At 38.9% G+C, this 18,453-nt stretch overlaps 1 protein-coding gene across 1 annotated transcript; it reads right to left on the reverse strand.

Moving 5' to 3' along the window:
* Positions 1 to 516: 516 nt before the first annotated feature.
* LOC106951284 (phthiocerol synthesis polyketide synthase type I PpsD-like) lies at positions 517 to 13,952 on the reverse strand. Its single transcript, XM_015038722.1, has 6 exons — positions 13,721 to 13,952; positions 9,750 to 9,903; positions 7,774 to 7,934; positions 7,444 to 7,650; positions 7,145 to 7,326; positions 517 to 6,342 (listed from the first exon to the last, which is right to left on the reverse strand). The coding sequence occupies exons 1-6, from the start codon at positions 13,863 to 13,865 to the stop codon at positions 805 to 807; spliced, it is 6,387 nt and encodes a 2,128-aa protein (XP_014894208.1). The 5' UTR covers positions 13,866 to 13,952; the 3' UTR covers positions 517 to 804.
* Between the last annotated feature and the right edge of the window lie 4,501 nt (positions 13,953 to 18,453).

The following is an 18,453-nucleotide window of genomic DNA, read 5'->3' on the forward strand; positions in this document are numbered from 1 at the left end:
AATGACCATGACCTGTGGATGTGGGTTAATATAAGACAGGTAGAAAAAAATAACATTTGTAGACAGACTTCTAGGCTTTACATTTGTTGAAATTTAATAAAATAGTACAAAAAGGTGCCAATATACAGAGATTATGTAATATTTTTAAAATATTGTTGGTGACAAATATATCTTTTAGGTTTGATTCTGACTTTTTCACATTTTCATAAAAAATTTATTGACATAAGTTAACGTGAACTAAAAAGACATTTTAAAAAAAGTTTATACAAATCATCTTGTCTCAATTTGTAAAAGCAGTTTGCTCCTTGATAAATCATGAATGAACTTTGATTAAACACATTTTTGGAAAGCTGAGCACAATTTCAGATTAGTACTAAAATATATGTATAAAAAATGACTAAAAAAATAATCTTTTTTGATATCATGAAGAAGAATAAAAAATTAGAAAAACATGTATCATATCTAGATCAAAATAAATCCAATAACAGATGAGAAACTGAATAACTCAGTTACAAAATCTAATTTCTAAACAACCGTGAAAAACAATAGTTAGAATTCACAAATGGAGAAAAAAACAAACAGTAGTAAAAACTCATAAAAGTAGGTATCCAAAATGTGTGATATTAATATTTGCCTGATGATTTGAAGCATTTTACAAAAAAAACTAAAACAGGGGAAACCTCCACTTCACTTCATCTAAAATCCACTAAAAACATGGAGATTTTTCATAAGAATTTATACAAATACGCTAACAAAACAATTATAAGCCATCAACAGATGAAGCTGGTTATTTTGTTTTATTTTTTATAATCTTGTTAAAACATCAATGTCGTTCTTGTCTTCATTTATGGGAGACTTCTCGTTGACGTTTGCTTCACTCAGTATGGTTACCACTGTCGATATTGTGGCGTTAGGATCCAACAGCCTCACCAGAGGCACATTCACTCCTCTCTCCTGAAACATCATGTTCTGCAGAGTCATTGCCTGCATGGAGTCCATGCCTAAGGATGACAGAGGGGAGTCATCGCTCAGCTCACTCTGATCAATGCCTACTGTCTTGCTGAGCAAAGAGAAAACATATTCTTTTGGTGAGACAGAATCACTTTGTTCGGTTTTAGACTGTTCCTCTTTGGATTTTTGGAAGACTTCATTGACTATTTCAAATAAACGTAAGTTCAAGGCTTTATTTTGAGAGAGGATGTTGTATCTGATGTTCCTGAAGTGAAACCTGCAGACAGCCTGCTGGGGCCGATTCAGGATGAGGCATTGCTCCAGGCTTTTATGGACTTCTGCAACACCCAACACCATCATCCCCTTTGCCTCCAGAAAGTGATGGAAGTGTTCCTTGTTGAGGAGCAGACCGAGGTTCAGAGGCCCCCAGTTGATGGACTGCCCAGGCAGCCCGAGTTTGCGCCTGAAGTGGCAGAACAAGTCAAGAAAAGAGTTGGCTGCTGCGTAGTTTGTTTGGGATGCATTTCCAAGGAATGCTGAGATGGAGGAGAAACACACAAAGTAGTCCAGATGGCAGTGCTTTGTAGCATGGTGTAAATTTAACACCCCACTGACTTTGGGTTTAAAAACCTTCTCATAAAGGTCTCTGTTAAGGGTCTCAATCAGACCATCATGCAGGACAACTGCACTGTGAAACACCCCTTTGATTGGGGAACCCTTAAACTTCTTATGGATTTCAAGGATGACCTTGTGCACATGCTCAGAAACAGAAATGTCACACACCATGCTGGTGATGATGTTTCCACATTGCTGCTGAATATTGAGTATTTCTTGCTGTATTTCTGCTGTGGGCTTGCTCCTGGAGAGAATCACGATGTACTCCCCTCCTCTTTGTGAGATAAACTTGACCGTTTCAAAGCCCAGGCCAGAGAGACCGCCTGTCACAAGGTACACCGCTCTCTTTCTGAACAACTGCTTCTTCACTGGCAGCAGCTGAATCTCAGTCAGTGCGGTCTTGTCATCTTTTTCCAAAGCAATCACAGCCAGTTTCTTTGAACTGAAGTATGATGATAATATCTGTGGTTTTACATCATTACTTTTAGATGTCACATTCTGAAAAGTGAAGTTTTCGATAACAAACTTCCTGCTGAAGTTCAGCGACTTCAGCCAGCGATAAATGTGAGGTGTGTGTGCTCTCAGATAACCCTTCTGCAAAACAGTTTGCATCTGAATAGCTTGTACATTAGCAGTTTCATTTATCTTCTGCCACAGTTCATGTGCAAGCAGGGTTTGCCTTTGAAATTCACAGAATATTACAACATGCTGAGCACCTAGGATTTTGCAAGTTTTATTAGCAAGGAGCTCATCCAATGGAGGCAGAATGACAAATGCATCGATTTGGTTGACACCTACAAAAGACCCTTCACATTGTGTTCTTAAAACTACATTCCAACCAGATTTTTTAGAAGTAATTGCCAAGACTTTCATGAGAGCTGAGTCAGGGTTGGGGCAAATGATCGCCAAATTCTGTTTCGGTTTAGGCAAGATTCGATGAAGCATCTCCCAAGCCAACACAAAGTAAGAAACGCAAGGCGTTTCTTGAAAGTGTGGGAACCTCTTGATGCTGTAGCACACGTCCTCTGGAACATGAACCTTATTAGCCGCCACAACTGGATAACAAGAGGCAATGTGATCCCCAACTTTGAGTTTTCTGGCATCTTTTCCGACTGCAGTGACAGTACCGCTAAAGTCAAGCGCGATTAGCTCATGCTTCTGAGATGAGTGCTTGTTCCAGTAGAGCGTCTGACCAAAGTTTAGATGTGAGGCACTGACTGGAAAGAAATCAGATGAATGAACGCATATTTTACTTGGTCGAATTTCAACTGATGTGCCATTGATTGGATCTGTTTCCTCGTCGCGAGAAATGGCACTCAGTTGAGTCACCCTATGTGCGTCAGCCGTCTGAAAGATGCAAGGTTTAAAAGTTGTGGAAGTGTAACTACTTTCTGTATGGTCAGTGTCTTCCAGTGGGGTTCGGACGATTGACGGTTTTAAGATAAGCCCGTCTTTTATGACCAATTCTGGGTACTTTTCACAAGGATGTGATCTCAGGACCTCAGAGAGAGCTTTAATGTCCTCAGTAAAAATGGAGCCTATGTCAATCAGTTGAAACGAAAGATCAGGGATCTCTGCTGCTAAAGACCTGACCATTCCAGCCAGAGCAAAACCTGGACTTATGTGATCCACAGTGATATCAGATGAGAGATAGGTCACTGCTCTGATGGCTTTGGGGAACTGAATCCACTTCAGCTCCTGGACAATTTGCCGTAAAATCTCACAGCAACTTGCAAGATTATGCAAGATTACATCTGGTGATTGTGATGTAAGATCTTCTTTGCCCCACAAAAACAACACTTCATCAAAGTTTTTCTTAATATCCGGAATGCTGAGGTTTGAAAGAAGAGATGGGAATCCATTGCTTAAAATATCCTTTGCATGTGTGAAGGAAACAAATCTAGATTTTTGGTCTAAATGCGGTTGTAGAGATTTTGAGATGCCTAAATGATCAGAGAACACCAAAGCTCTTGGAGGCTTTGAAGAAGTGGAGCTTTCAGGGACAATACTGAAGTCATTATGATAAAAGTACTCTTCGACCACTTGACAACGACTGCCAAGGTACTGGATTATCACGTGCTTCACCTCAACCAACACTCTGGCTTCTTTATCTGCAAAGCAGCCACAAACCTCAAAGTGATCTACGCCCACATCAGTTGCTCTCAGGTAGATAATCATCTCGTTCTGCAAGGGTTCAAACACAGCAAGACTTCCTATTTTGGCAGGAAACCCCGGTCTGCCTGCAAATATATGCTCAACGGTTATAGGGAGAAGTTGCATTAAGTAATCCAACACAACAGGATGAATACAGTAGTCATGCAAATGTGGTCGGAGCTCTTCTGGAACTGAAACGACTGCAAAGGCCTCCTTTAGAGCCTCACCATAGTGCACATTTGCTTTATTCTGGAAGACATCACCATACTGGAAGCCGCCTTGAGAGAGATATCCATAAAACTCCTGAAAACTCACAACAGAGGTACATCTTTTGTAAATTGAGTTTACTGAAATGGCTTGTTCCTCAGTCTGCCTCTCTCCCTTTGGAACCACCGTGCCTGAAGCATACACTGTAGAAGAAGAAAACACTTTGAAGCCAGTTTCTTTTCCTTTCAGCTCTACTTGGACCTTCATTTCAGCAGAGTTCTGTGTCAAAATAAATGGGCTGTGAAACTTGACACTGAGCTGCAGAAAGCTCAGGGGCACTTTTGGTTTAGTGATGGCCATGACCGACGCCAGACCCAACTCTGCGTAGAAGGCACCGGGGATGATGGGTATGTTATTGTGCCTGTGCTCCTTCAGGTAGAAGGTTGAGTCAGATGTTAAGGCACAACTGAAAATGTTGCTTTCACTTCCAGTTTGACAGAGAACAGGATGAAAACTTGCTTTATTGTTCTGGGCAGCTCCAATGATCACGTCTCTATTGGAACAGTCAAACTGGTACTTTGGGAAAAACAGTGGTGTTGTCTCATAGCCTTTGTAGAAGACGGTCCAATCTACCTGAATGCCCAGTTCGAACAACTTGGAAACAACTGAGATGACTGATTCATGATCTTTCTCTGGTTCCACTGAGGCAACAACTGCTACATTGTTTCCAAGAGTTTCCATAATGTTTCTTTGCAGTGCTCTTCTTGGCCCTATCTCTACAAATACTACACCTTTCTTCCCTTTAGCTGCTGACTTCAAAGCTTGCTCAAAAGCAACGGGCTCACGGATGTTCCTTGCCCAGTATTCACCTGTGCAGAAATCTCTGATCTCAGCTTCCCTTCCTGTAACTGTCGAGAACAACTCCGTGTCAAGCTCATTCTGATGCAAGGTGCCAATTGTGTCCCTGATTTCCTGAAGAATTGGGTCCATCATGTGACTATGGTAAGCAGCAGGGACATCGAGCACACGGAGGAAGAGATTCTGATTGCTTGATGAGTTGCTTAGATCTTTGAGGAGGCTCTCGATTGCATCTGCTTCTCCTGAGAGAGTGCAGGACTGTGGGCTGTTGAAGGCTGCAATGCCAAGTCTTCCAGAATATTTAGGGAGGATCGAAGCCACATCTGATACAGCCATGTTGCTGACCACAAGCATTTTACCACCAGGAACTTTCCCTTGAAGGGAGCTGCGGAAGAATATGACTTTCACAGCGTCTTCGAGAGACAAGAGGCCAGAGCAGTGAGCGGCAGCGACTTCACCAACTGAATGACCAAGCACAGCATCAGGTTTGACACCCCAGTGCCTGAGAAGGGTGTTAACCCCAACCTGAATGGCAAAGAGGAGAGGCTGGACAACATCTGGGTTTTTGATGTCACTCCTTTCAAACTCACTCTCAAGAGTGTCCAGGATGTTTAGGGAGCTCATCCTTTGGAAAATGTGAGTGATTTCTTTGATTTTTTCTCTGAATACAGGCTGGTTTTTCAACAGCTGCTTACACATGCCGTGGTAAGTGACACCATTTCCGCAGAAGACAAAAACTAATCTTGGATCTGAGAGAGCCAAGCTGACATTTTTGCCAACACTGGCTATGAGCTTCTCCTTTAGATCACCTACAGATGAAACCGCAATGGCCTTTCTGTATTTATGCTTTTGGTGACTTCTCCTGCAGGTTGATGTGTACAAAACAGAACCAAGATCTACAGTGATACCATCCTCCAACTGTTTTATGGTGTCTTCTATTGTCAGAGTCAGAGATTTCTGTGAATTTGCTGACAGGACAAAGTATTTCACCTGCTTCTCCCTGCTATGTGTTTTTAAGCTTGTCTGCATGTGCTGTTTGACGATGGCATGTGCATTCGTTCCCCCAAAACCAAAGTTGTTCACCCCTGCAATCCTAGCTGTGGTAGATTCCCATTTCTCAATGTTCGTGGGAATTTTAATATTCAGGTATTTGGTATCGACACTGGAAGTTTCATCAGAGTAGAAAACAGATGGGACGATAGTTTCATGCTTCATCATCAGCAGAACTTTAATTAGTCCGGCCACTCCTGCTGCTGACTCCGTGTGTCCGATGTTGCTCTTCACCGAGCCGATCCACAGAGTCCCCGACCCGGAAGGTCTGGCTTTGGCAATGACGTTGGAGATGCTTCCTGCCTCTGTCGGGTCTCCCACTGGGGTTCCAGTCCCATGAGCCTCGATGTACTGGACATTTGCAATGTCAGTGTCTGAGTAGGTTCTGCGCAGCAGTTCCTCTTGTTGAGTCATGGAGGGTTTAGTAATCGGACTGACAGAGTGTCCATCTTGGTTGACTGCAGTTTTACTGATGATTCCCCGGATGTGGTCATGGTCTTGAAGAGCCTGTAAATTGAAAACGGGACCAGGATGAAACAAAAAATGAGGAAAAGAACATTCTGTAAATGTTTTATAGCAGGGGTCCCCAAACTACGGCCCGCGGGCCGGCTCTGGCCCGCCTCCTCATTTGGTCCGGCCCCTGAACAATACCAGAGAGCATTCAGTGGTTTTTTTCATATACATGTGGATTTTTCTTCAACCACCAGGGGGGCTCTTGAACAGATATGAAACTTAGTTTCCCTCAATGGAATATATACTAGTCAGTACCAGTCACCGTTTCGCTCACGGATTTTTTCCATTTGCATTCTGGGTAAAAATCTATTTACAAACGCGAATATGTCGTCGGTAGTAATCCAGCCCCCCCCTCCCCCGTCCACAGTTTCACTCCTTCCCCCCACCCCCCTACCCTGTAAAGAAAAGTTTTCTAAGGTTTCTTTCTCGAAAAACTAAGACCGGCCCCCAACCAGAAAAGGGAACAGTTATGTGGCCCTCGCAGGAAAAAGTTTGGGGACCCCTGTTTTATAGGGTCAAATATTCGTGGGATTAGGAAAATTACTAGCTGTAATTTTTAAATCCAACACAACTTGTGTAATGTGTTAGCTAGTCCAGTGGACTAAAGTTGACATGTAGTTAGATAAGTTGCATATTTCATTCACTATAATTAATGAATTGTCAAAGGTTAGGAACATTGGGTGCATTTACAAAACTATCAAAAATCTTAAACATAGGAATCTTAAAATCAGAACTTAATATTGTTGGACATTGGTAAAATAGAATCTGTTTCTTTAATCACTCTGCAAACCTGCACCTTTTTCAGTGGCTTCAGGAGAACCACCCCACAGCCCTCTCCTCTCCCGTAGCCGTCTGCTCTGCTGGAGAACGGCTTGCTCGTCCCTTCAGGTGAAATCATTTTGGCCTTGCTGAGCGCCACAAACACTCTTGGCTCAATGATGCAGCTAACGCCTCCACAAACAGCCATTTCACAATCGCCTAGATAAGAAAAGGGGTTTTTATAATTTCTCAGTAACACTTTAAATCCATATAAATATTAAGTTAAGCAGAAGAACCACTGATGTTGTAGAGTTTATTTAGGAATGCAGGACAGACCTTGTTTAATGGCCTGGCAGGCGAGATGAAGAGCCACAAGTGAGGAAGAGCAGGCGCAGTCTATGGCGAGCGACGGTCCAGTGAAGTTAAAGATGTAGGAGACTCTGTTAGCTGCGATGCTCATGGCGAGTCCGGTTCCGGTCCAGTGGTTGATCACAGTTGGGTGCACATGTGCAGCATTAGTCTCATAGTCTCTGTTCATTATTCCTAACGTAGATTTGAAAAAAGAAAGGATGGACTTGGTAAATTAAAACAGTAAAATGAGAAAATGACCAATTTGTTAACTGAATTTAGCTAAAATTTCAAAATAGAATATGTTTCCTATGTTACCAAAATACACTCCTGTCCTGGTCCCGCTGGCTCTCTCCATGGGAATGCCGGCGTTTTCCAGAGCTCTATAGACACAATGGAGGAGCTGTTTCTGCTGAGGATCCATTTGCTCCACTTCACTGTTACTGATGCCAAAAAACTTGTGGTCAAATTCATTGAACCTGGAAAGATTTAAAATAATTTAACATATCACAAGTAAGTAAACAAGATGGTTAGTAACATTTAAATAATTTGTGACCAAATCAGTATATGAAAATCCATAGTATAATGTGAAGGGTTAAAAAATTACACTTTATGTACAACATGGGAAGTGAACAAAAATTTCACATTTCCAAATTAAACTAGAAGCAATTTAGTCTAAAGTACCTCACGTTATTATTAACTTCTTTTTATTGTTTGTGCTACTACAAACTTCAATGTGTTCTATTGGGATTTTGTTTAACAGACCAACACAGAATAGTCCATAATTGTGAAGTGGAAAGAAAATAATGCATGGCTTTCAAAATCATTTTAATAAATCATATAAATCTGGCAGGCTGATGAATTATTGTGTAATATCTAAATACAATCAAGACCCACCACTTCTCTTCAGAATCTGTCTATGTGGAAAAATTTATTCTTACATTAGCATTCATAGCAGACACTCTTGAGCAGAGGGATAACCTTATTGTAACACTGGTACTAGAAGTACTTGTTACAGTTAGTTGCTTAGCACTGAATTAAGATGGTAGAAATCAGTTGTACAATAGGGATAACAAGAAGCTGCCCAAAGAAAATATAAATGTATAACAATCAATAATTCAGCAATTAGCCAAATCTAATTGCTGACAATATACATACACAATTGTCAGCCACTGAATTGCCAACTGTAAAATCTGGGGTTTGACCAAAGAGAAACTCTAATGTCAGATCTATATCTTGCAGTGTGCTTCTGTTATTCTTGGATATCTTTTTACAGTTGTATTTTAAGGTAAGTTTTCAGGATATTTCTATTTTAATGTTTACTTATTTACTCTGTTCTGCCAGATGTTTTTAAAAACTAAGCATGTTTTTGCCAACTGAGCATAGCGAATTCAGCACAATAATGTGTAGCAATTTTGTTTATCATAAACTAAGTCACTCTGGTGAAACTAAAGATTCAATGTTCTTCCAGATGTTCATGAACCAGACAGCTTTATCTGGATCAAGAAAAATATTAAGTACGTAGACCATAATCTTCAACAATACATTTAAAATAAATGCATATAATTTTCAACCTTCACACTACATTCAGAATTTTCTAAAATAGCTCTTCATAGTGCAGTGTGATGTTATTGAAAGTTTTTAATCGCATAAATATAATGGAATACTTTTTTGTCTATTTGACACGATCTGCCATATAAGCTAAGTGAAAACTGAAACCCATGAGACACCATGAGATAAAAAAATCCTAAGGTCAGCAGTGAACTTTCAAGAAGATTGCTTTCTGTTAATGTGTACAATAAAAATATGTGGGTTTATTGGTTTTATCGATATCAACACAATATTCATTGTCTTCAAAAAGATGGTATTTTACATAAGAAAATTCTAAATTTTTGTTATTCAAAATGCAATGTGCAGTTGTAAAATAAAAAGGACTACTAACTCAAGTAAAGGGTATGAAGAATTGCTGTAATTTCTGTACTGCTTTACTACCCCATCCTGTTAGTTTAAGTCAATGGCACTGTTTTGTAGGCTTGCAGACGTGCAATACACTTCCCATTTTCGGATGCATTCAAGACAGATTGAAGAGTTCACTGTGAAATAGTCAAAGTAATTTTAAAAACTCTGTAACCCTTTCTTTATACTACTAAATTAAATTATTATTCTTATTAATTAAAAACACAATAATCATCGTAAAAATGCTTAAGAGGAACTGACTATCTTTGCAAGGCATTCTGTTATTCAGTTCTTAATTACTGGTTTGCTGTTCATGGTACCAAAAAACAAACACACACCTATCAATGAGAGCGGCATTAAATGTTCGGGATTTACCCGCTTTGGTATCATCTGGGTCATACCAGCTCGCCATATCAAATCTTTCTCTGGGGATTGAAACAGAACAGTTCCTCCCCTCCACCAGAACATTCCAGAAATTGTCAAGTCCCTCTCCTGTAGGTAAAATAAAAAAAAATATATAAAAAAACACAGATAATTAAAACAACATGTACTGTTCAGTTTATGCTGTTTAATTGAATACTATAAGACTTTCTTACAGTGGCCACTGTACTTTCTGCTTTAATACAAGGTTATGAAAGGTTTTTCCATGAATGATAATATCTATTTGTGAAATATCTGAAGTTTTTTGTATAGAAACGCACCACAAACTTATGATATAAACAGAAATTTTCCGTAAGTAGGAAAGAAAGAAAAAATACATCTAAACTATTTGGACTATTTCTGAGTTATAAGCGCAGAATAATAAGTAATCCGACAGTTTTCATTGTGTCTCTTGTGTTAGTCTAAATGGCTTAAATGGATATTTTCATGTCAACCTTATGCAAACAGACATAAATATGCAGAGAATAAATCGACTTTCAATCAGTTTTTTGCAGCAAAGACTTAAGAATAAACACTGAGGCTCTTTAAATGGGCATATATTTTAAATTTTAAATTGACATTTGTGACTGTATACAAAATAGACCAACAAATATTGCAGTACTGCGATGAACTGGCGATTTGCCTAGGGTATACTCTGCCTCTTGCCCGCAGTGACTCTCTGGATATAGGCACCAGCGCCCCTCCCGACTCCACTAGGGAAAATGTAAGAAAATGGACGTACGGACGGATGGACTATTGCAGTAAGCATATTGCGAGGGATAGCAAAACTTATTACAAGGTAACGTAAAATAATTTTTTTCCCCATGTCCCCTATGGGGCTCCATATATTTCAAATTCATGTAAGTGGGGCAAGTCTCATTACATGTAATGTACTGGACACGATAGCTCAGGGGTCACCAACACAGTGCCCATGGATGGACCCTACATGGAAACTGCGGAGGACAACCCAAAAGGGCAGTTTTGTCTGCCCTCTTTTTTCCCCCATATGGGGCCCAGTTCATAATTCTGAACTAGCCGGGAAAGTTCAGAATTATGCGAAGACGGTTGCAGGATATTATCAGAGGGTAGAAACTGTACGGTTGCACCCACCTTGAGTACCTTAAATTTTTCCTGATTTTTCCTTTTTCAGTGAAAAAAGAAAAGAATAATTTTTGGAATTTTTATTATTGAACCCTCTTTACTATTAACCAAATTTTGGAGAAAAAAAATAAACATTTTTTGTATCAAAACAGGGCCGTGCAGAAAACTTTGGAGGGGCAGGGGGCCAAAGTTAAAGAAGGGGCAAAGTTAAAAAAGGCTTTTAACGCGCCAATAAAGGACATTCTTGAAGTAAATTAGAATGGAAAAATAACGAACGAAAACTGACCTTGTTTTAAATCTATTTTAGAAGCCCAGACTGTCTTTTATAAAATGGAATTGGGACTATAAAGTTAAAGGACAAAATATTTTGTATTTAATTTTCTTTCTTTGCAAAAATTACTTGTACCAAGAAAATACTGACAGTACTTTAGATTAATTTTTCACACAACACTGGGACTCTATCAGATGATAAGACATATGTAGTGTCCCAAAAAAGTACTTAAATAATCTGGTTCTTTATTTAAGTAAAAGTGAAAAGTAGCTGTCCAAGAAATTACTCAAATAAGAGTAAAACATGTAACATAACCACTATGTTTTTTTTTTGTTTTTTTTTTCCTGTATAAAATACGTTGAAGAGAAAATCTGATTGGTATAACAGTTGCTGTTATTTCTTTGTAAAATTATTCATAGTTTCCACTTTTAAAACTGATTTTTGGGCAGGTCATGCTGATTTTTAGGTGAGGCTGAGATTAGTGTATAAAAAGGGGCTTGTGCGTCGGCGCGCGGCGGCGCATTCAGAGTGGAAGACGCTCACCGTCAGATCCGTGCAGCGGGAGACTTGAATTAATTGAAAGTTTAGAACAAATAATAAATCAAAGAAAGGAGATAAAACGGAATATGAAAGTTCGCCCCAGCGCCGCGGATCGTGCGCTTTAGGAGCTGGATTGGAGCGTGTGCATAGGAAACGCCGCCAGGTGCAGGAGGACGCCAATTGGCCAGAGGACGCCGACGGAGCGAGAGGACGCCAGCGGTGGGGAGAAAGACATTCCCGGTGAGATCTGGACTTTACGTTTCTTTTTGGGGATTTTTGGGTGGTACCACTCCTTTTTCTCATTTTTTGGGGGGAGGTTTTTGACGCTTGGGATTTTTCGTTGGATTGGGACTTTGGATTAAAATGGAGAAATTCTCCCATGATATGGAACTCGTTTGTGGACAATATTCATATTAAAAAGGATCAAGAATATTCGGACATTTAACCATTTGGGTTTCTTTACTAACATGAACTAAGTGGATTAAACCTATCCTAAACTTATTTTGAGAGAGTTTTGGTTACTGATTTATTTATCAGGATAACTATTATTATTTTCTTAGTTCGTGTTTTTTGTAATAAATCATTGTTGCAAAAGGTCAACATAATTTCATATTTGAGTGTTTGGCTATTTATTTACTTCTCCATTTAACTGGTGTAACATATTTTGCCTGATGCCTGTGACGTAACCCCCTTGTGTGTATTTGTAAGTTCCGCTTTAAATGGGAGCCGAATTTTACAAACAAGTATTCGGCAAAAAGGCTTTTTAAGTACTAAATATTTCATCACAAAATCCGATTTTAAATTTTACAATGATGTTATCACACAGTGAAAAACTATAAAATTATGTAAAGGTTCTGGAAAAATGAAAACATTAATTCAAATAATTACAAAATAAATAAAGATTAAGCCAACAACACCCTTTTCCATTTCAATATTTTTATGTTATAATCGAATAACTGATATTTACAGTAAGTTAAATAGCATAAGAGATATGTTAGAATATGGTCGAGTACTAACAGGGACAATATACATTATCTACTTAAATTGACTTGACCTCCAAATGGTAGGGGCTTACCTTATTGAAATTAATAAAAAAAACAAAAAACAAAGATAGGGTACAAACAAAAGGTATCACTTCAACATAAACTCCAAGTATGTGTTTCCATCTAATAAATTTTAGTTAAAATATGTTTGTTGTTCTTTCTAGTTAGAGGTGTCAGAAATTTTACTCAAATAAGAACAGAGAAACTTTGTAATTTTATTACTCACAAGTTAAATGTAGGATGCCATAAAGCTACTCCTACAAGTACATTCTTTCCAAAAAGTTACTCAGGTAAATGTAACTGAGGAAATATAACTATTCTACCCAGCTCTGAACATGTAACTATTAGAAAATACAGATTTATTGCATAGAAGCAGCTCATGCTTCTCTTTGTTTCCAAGGTGAAAATTTGTGATGCTTTATGTACCTTATGCATCAAATACAGTTAGAAAATGGGATAAATCACTCATTCATATTAAACACGAAATATTATAGTAATGATTTGAATAAAACAAAATAATTTTAGCTGGAGATAGTAACCGCTATCTCCAGCGGTTACTAGCGGTTACAGCGGTTAATTTTAAAATTAAAATTAAAAATTTTAATTTTTAATCTAAAAATTAAAAATTAAAATTTACTTAATTTTTAAAAATAAAAATTAAGTAAAAGTAGCAAAACTGGAATGTATTTCAGGGAATAAAGAGAAAGTACATGAATTGTAACTGCACTGGAATGGACATTCCTGATTATTTTACACAAAATCTATGCCAAAAACTACCTTAGAGGAAGATTTTTGTCAGCTTATTGAACTGAAAAATTAGCTACATAAAAGTTTTTATTCTTTGAAAATTAGAATTTGTTCCATAAATACTATGGTATTTGCATAATAAAAATAACCAAGATAATTAAAAAGAAGATTTGAAAATTCTCATTACCTCCTGGGAAGTTGCACCCAATTCCCACCACTGCAACACCATTTTCTGCTTCTTCCATCCTAAAGAAGCAGAAAGAGAAAATAAAATCTTTGAAATCCTTACCCCAACAGCTTATCTGCTTTACTTCTAGGAATCTTCCCTGCATTATAAAATAAGATTTAAAATTCTCGCTTGTGTTTGAAATCACCTTTAAGCTGTATGTTGAGTCTCATTTACCTCAGTTCATCACAGCATCTACTCCTCAGAGATGTTTTTAGAGCCCAACCCAAAGCTGATCCTTATAGGCAAATATTTTTAGCATACGTGGCATTGGGCATGAGGAAATGCTGTATCTGGAATTTTGACAGTCACCCTGACCAAAGGACTTTGAAGCGTTACTGTAAATCATGAACCTGGAACAGGTGATTTCCTCTAAAGCTTCAGGTTACTGTAAATCATGAACCTGGAACATTTCCTCTAAAGCTTCAGGTAATGTTTAACTAATTACTGTTTAAACTTTACCATTAATAACATAAAGTTACCTCATTTTTAAAGTGCAATCAGTAATTCTTTTATAACAAATTTATATCAGTAATGATTTCTTGGTTAATGTCAAGTTGTCATAACAAAGACATTTTGAATAATGTCAGCTTTGTATTAAAAGTGTCATGATTTACCGAATGACGCTTTATGACAACAGTCATAAATATTCATGAAGGCTCATTCATGTTTATGACAGTGTCATGACAGTCTTATTCACCCCCTTTCAAATAAAGTGTTACCGTATTTTTTTTAATGGATTTAATAGAAACGAAAAACAATATACCAGATATACCACTGACAACCTGACTTTGGTTTTCACCTCATGATTATGTTTAGTAAAATTATACTACTGCTATTTCAAATTGATCCTCTCTGATTACAGTGGTCACTTTTTTACGCAACATGAATGTGAAAATGAAATTAACATAATGCACCAGATTTGTGAGTGCATGCACCCTCTGTGGTGAGGCTGAACTTGCATCTTCCTTACTTATTATTTGAGAAGAAAATATGCAATTACACTGGACAGAAAAATGGGATCTTTTTTGCGAAGAGTTAAAAGCTGGTAGCTCTTGAATTGCTACAAAATAAAGCTGTATTTCCCTCAGCCCACTGGCTGCAATGTTGACACCTTGAGATGCCATGAGACCTAAATTCTGAACATCATGGCATGGAGTGCATCCCAGTTTTCCATGTCTGGCATATAACCATTCATTTTAGCTTTTAAAATGGTTCTATTGATCCTGTGTCCAGACAGAGGGATAATCAGTAGCCTAGCATCATGATCTGTTTGTTCTGAAGATCCTGCAGCTTCCACTTCTCTTCCTAACATGGCGCCTCCTCACCCTGACTCTCATACTGATAGGAGGAATCACAGAGCTCTGTTAGGTTAAAGCTCATTTTCTGAAGTTGGGATATTTGTCCTCCAACAGGTTCCAGAGGAATCACCTCAAACCAGATGTTGGACTGGATTTTATTTCACTGTTATCTGTGAATGTTAGAGCCTCATTTTCAACAGTGGAGCTATAAAGGTTATCATTTTGGAAAAAGTCTCATCAACATCAATATTTCCACTAAATAAGAGGCAAAAAATAATAATAATTTGTTTGATAAGGGAAAAGCCTCTCAGACTCTGAGCCCGACAGCACCAAACTATTTTTTATATTAGACAATTAATTTAATTTCACATAATTATCGCGGTAGAAGCCATGTTTGTTAAATACTTAATGAAACATATTTACAGTGTTTGATGTTTGTTGTAAATGACGTCTCTCTCTGTCATTTAAGCACACCCGTTGCCATGGCAACCTCCTGCGCTCCACAAGCCGACCAGAGATTACGTTAAAAAGATAACATTTAGTCCGATATTAGGTTTTCAGGCTTGATATTTATTTTGCGATCATTAATAAGCCTCTCATGAACACAGCGGTGGTTGATTAGTTAATTTTAAACTTCTGTTCTGCTAGTTATGTTGGTAATGGAACCGAAACGCACAGAATTGCGCAACAACTTGTTGAAACAAGAATTACTGAGATTATTATTGTTGTTGGGTCATTAATTTGAAAACGTTTTGTTGATTTTTTTGTTGTTCTTTAATAAAGTTACGAACATTTTAAGCGAGCCAGAGGTGGACGTGCTGGTCTCAGCGTCCTGGCGGCGTTTAGTTTCTCACCTAATGCTGAGATCGACTCAAAACCTTCCGCGATCCACGTGTTGCACCGCTGCTCTAGTAAAGCACAAAGAGTTCAGAAACAATATGAAATGGGAAAAAAAGTTATTAACTGATTAAGTCGGGTTTTAGATTGTTCTTGAAAAACTAATCAGTCACGGCTAATTAGTGGGGGCAACACGGCTGCACAGTGAACCCACTGAATTTTTTTTTACAGCTGACAGCCGCTCCTCTCTCTTGCAGGTACTGCGTACCCCCGCTAAATCTTTTAGGTGTACGCAGTACCCGACCGCAGTGGCGCAACTATACATTATTCAGGTGGATGCGAAAACAAAGATCTGTGTCCCCCCATCCCCCTCTCCCCCGAAGGAAGGTTGAAGGAGCGTGGAAAACATTCGCTCGCTCTTCTATCAAAATTTTACTTAATAATAATAATAATAATAATTTTAATTTATAAAATGTGATTCATTACTTCACCTGTTTACATGCAACTTGAAGAGCTTGAATCAAACGATTCATGAATGTTTAATGCATTAAATTATTAAATGAGAGAAAACAGCCACTTCCAACTGTACACATATTCTGCAGCCATACTGAACTCCTCTCCTGGCGTTTCCTCCTCAGCCTCTCTACAGCCTCTGGAACTGTGTTTTCATTATTTACCTCTTCTGGGGTAAATAATGAAAACAGTCTCTAACCTGTTGATGGTTTTGCTGTATCGCCTCTTTAATTGACGCGCCTGTCGGTCCGACGTTGTGGCGTTTACCTCACTGACCCATATTCAGCGCTGGACCCCAGTCAGGATTGAGCTCATCCATTTCACACGTCGGTTTGCCTTTAAGAGGACATATCAGAACACACATCAGTATTAATGCTGTAAATTTGATAACACTAGTAAAACAGTTTACTTCACAATAATACAATAACCTCGATGTCCACTGACAAAACTCGGACTACGCTACATAAACAATAAGCCCGACCTAAGCAAGGTTGACCCACTTAAATGAATTCAACATTTAAGTGGGTCAACCTTAAATGACCCACTGCGTAAGACGGACCCAGAAGTGCTACGCAGAACTCATGGATTTTCTGTCCTTGTTATGGGTCGCTAAATATTAACTTTGCTAAGTTAATATTTAGCCCTTTTGGGCGTCATGGTGACATAATTAACTAATAAAATATATTGACCAAATCAGTGAAGGCATTTGGTCTAATAACATGATGAAGCTAATTGAACCTGTGATAGGTAAGAGAGACTATATATACCACCTTCTGTCAAATTTTAATCAGAGTTTAATGGATTAAAGGAAATTAACCCCCCCCACCCCCACATCCGGCAACAGGAAAGCCCCTCCCCACATCCGGTGACCGATTCCCCCTCCCTGCATCCGGCATCCGGCAATTCTCCCCATCTCGTGACCGGAGATGGGGAGGGGGAATCCTTCCCATCTCCATTTTTTTCCACAGATTATCAGTCTCATAAACTGTCATGACATGGTGACGGTTTCCACAAATATTAATTCAAAGTCTATTGACTTTGAATTAGTCAATAGAAATGGAATAATTTACTTGTAAGTGAATAAATATACTATATTCTAAACCATGTTGAAATAGATTAGGAATATTGCAACTACCTCAGGTTTTAAACAGATTGTCTTCTTGATGCACAGCGTTCAGCAGAATGACCCCTGCCCACCAAAGAAACACAGATGCACGCGTGTGTGTGTGTCTGTCCTCAAGGATAAGAAAAGTTTACGGTGCGTCATTTGGTGTTGGACAATAGAATAAGTGCTGCATCATGATCTTTAACAGGACATGAGACCCTGACCATCAAAGAAAACATTTGTGCTTGCGTGTCTGAGGCGGGGGGTGGGGAGGCGTCTGGATGAAGGGGGGGGGGAAACCCGCAAGAACGCTGTATGCGCTCGGTTTTTACCTTAGAATGGCCAACTCTGTTATTCCTCTGCCAATTTGATACAGTAGGGGCTTCCACACTTCCCATATCTGTCTCTGTCACTTATCAGAGGAGATAAGTGTTTAATCCGTTAACATGTAGTAACCCGTTTTTCCGAGGTGCCTTTAAACGCAACATGAGCTCTACGACGCTCACGCTGGGTTTACACTTGTGCGGCAGTGAAGGAGACCTGCTGCTGCTGGGTAGAGCTGCTCAGGTGTGTTAGAATCACGGCAGCAAACCAGCAAAACGCAAAGAACTTTTCACAGTTTTTCTCCAAAACTAACCGACTGAGTTGAGTAAAGCTGTTGGATGCAGGTAATGTTAGCTACAAGATGACTAGCTAACATCAATACAGAACCTTAAGCTTAACAAGTAGCTTGTAGGCTACCGATGTTGGTGTCTATTTTCAGCTACGTACATTCATTTTGCCCCCAAAAAAGTCGATGTCCCCCAGCCTCCCGTCACACGCGTCGTTTCAACCAGACAGCCATTTGTAATCCATAGGGGGGGCGCAGAAAATGTTTGGAAACCACTGGGGGGGCGCAGAAGAAAAAGTTTGGGAACCACTGGATTAGCGGCTAAGTA

This window comes from Poecilia latipinna, unplaced genomic scaffold (genome assembly GCF_001443285.1).
Source record: "Poecilia latipinna isolate Pla-1442-1.1 unplaced genomic scaffold, P_latipinna-1.0 Scaffold26, whole genome shotgun sequence".
NCBI classification, from domain to species: Eukaryota; Metazoa; Chordata; class Actinopteri; order Cyprinodontiformes; family Poeciliidae; genus Poecilia; species Poecilia latipinna.

What these genes read in the sequence shown, in the direction of transcription:
- LOC106951284 (XM_015038722.1), bottom strand. Translation starts at nt 13,865, where the DNA reads ATGCAGGGAAGATTCCTAGAAGTAAAGCAGATAAGCTGTTGGGGTAAG. An exon ending in TGGGTGCAACTTCCCAGGAG is followed by an intron (nt 9,904 to 13,720) that starts GTAATGAGAATT and finishes TTTTACCTACAG; the next exon opens with GAGAGGGACTTGACAATTTC. An exon ending in AATGCCGCTCTCATTGATAG is followed by an intron (nt 7,935 to 9,749) that starts GTGTGTGTTTGT and finishes AAATCTTTCCAG; the next exon opens with GTTCAATGAATTTGACCACA.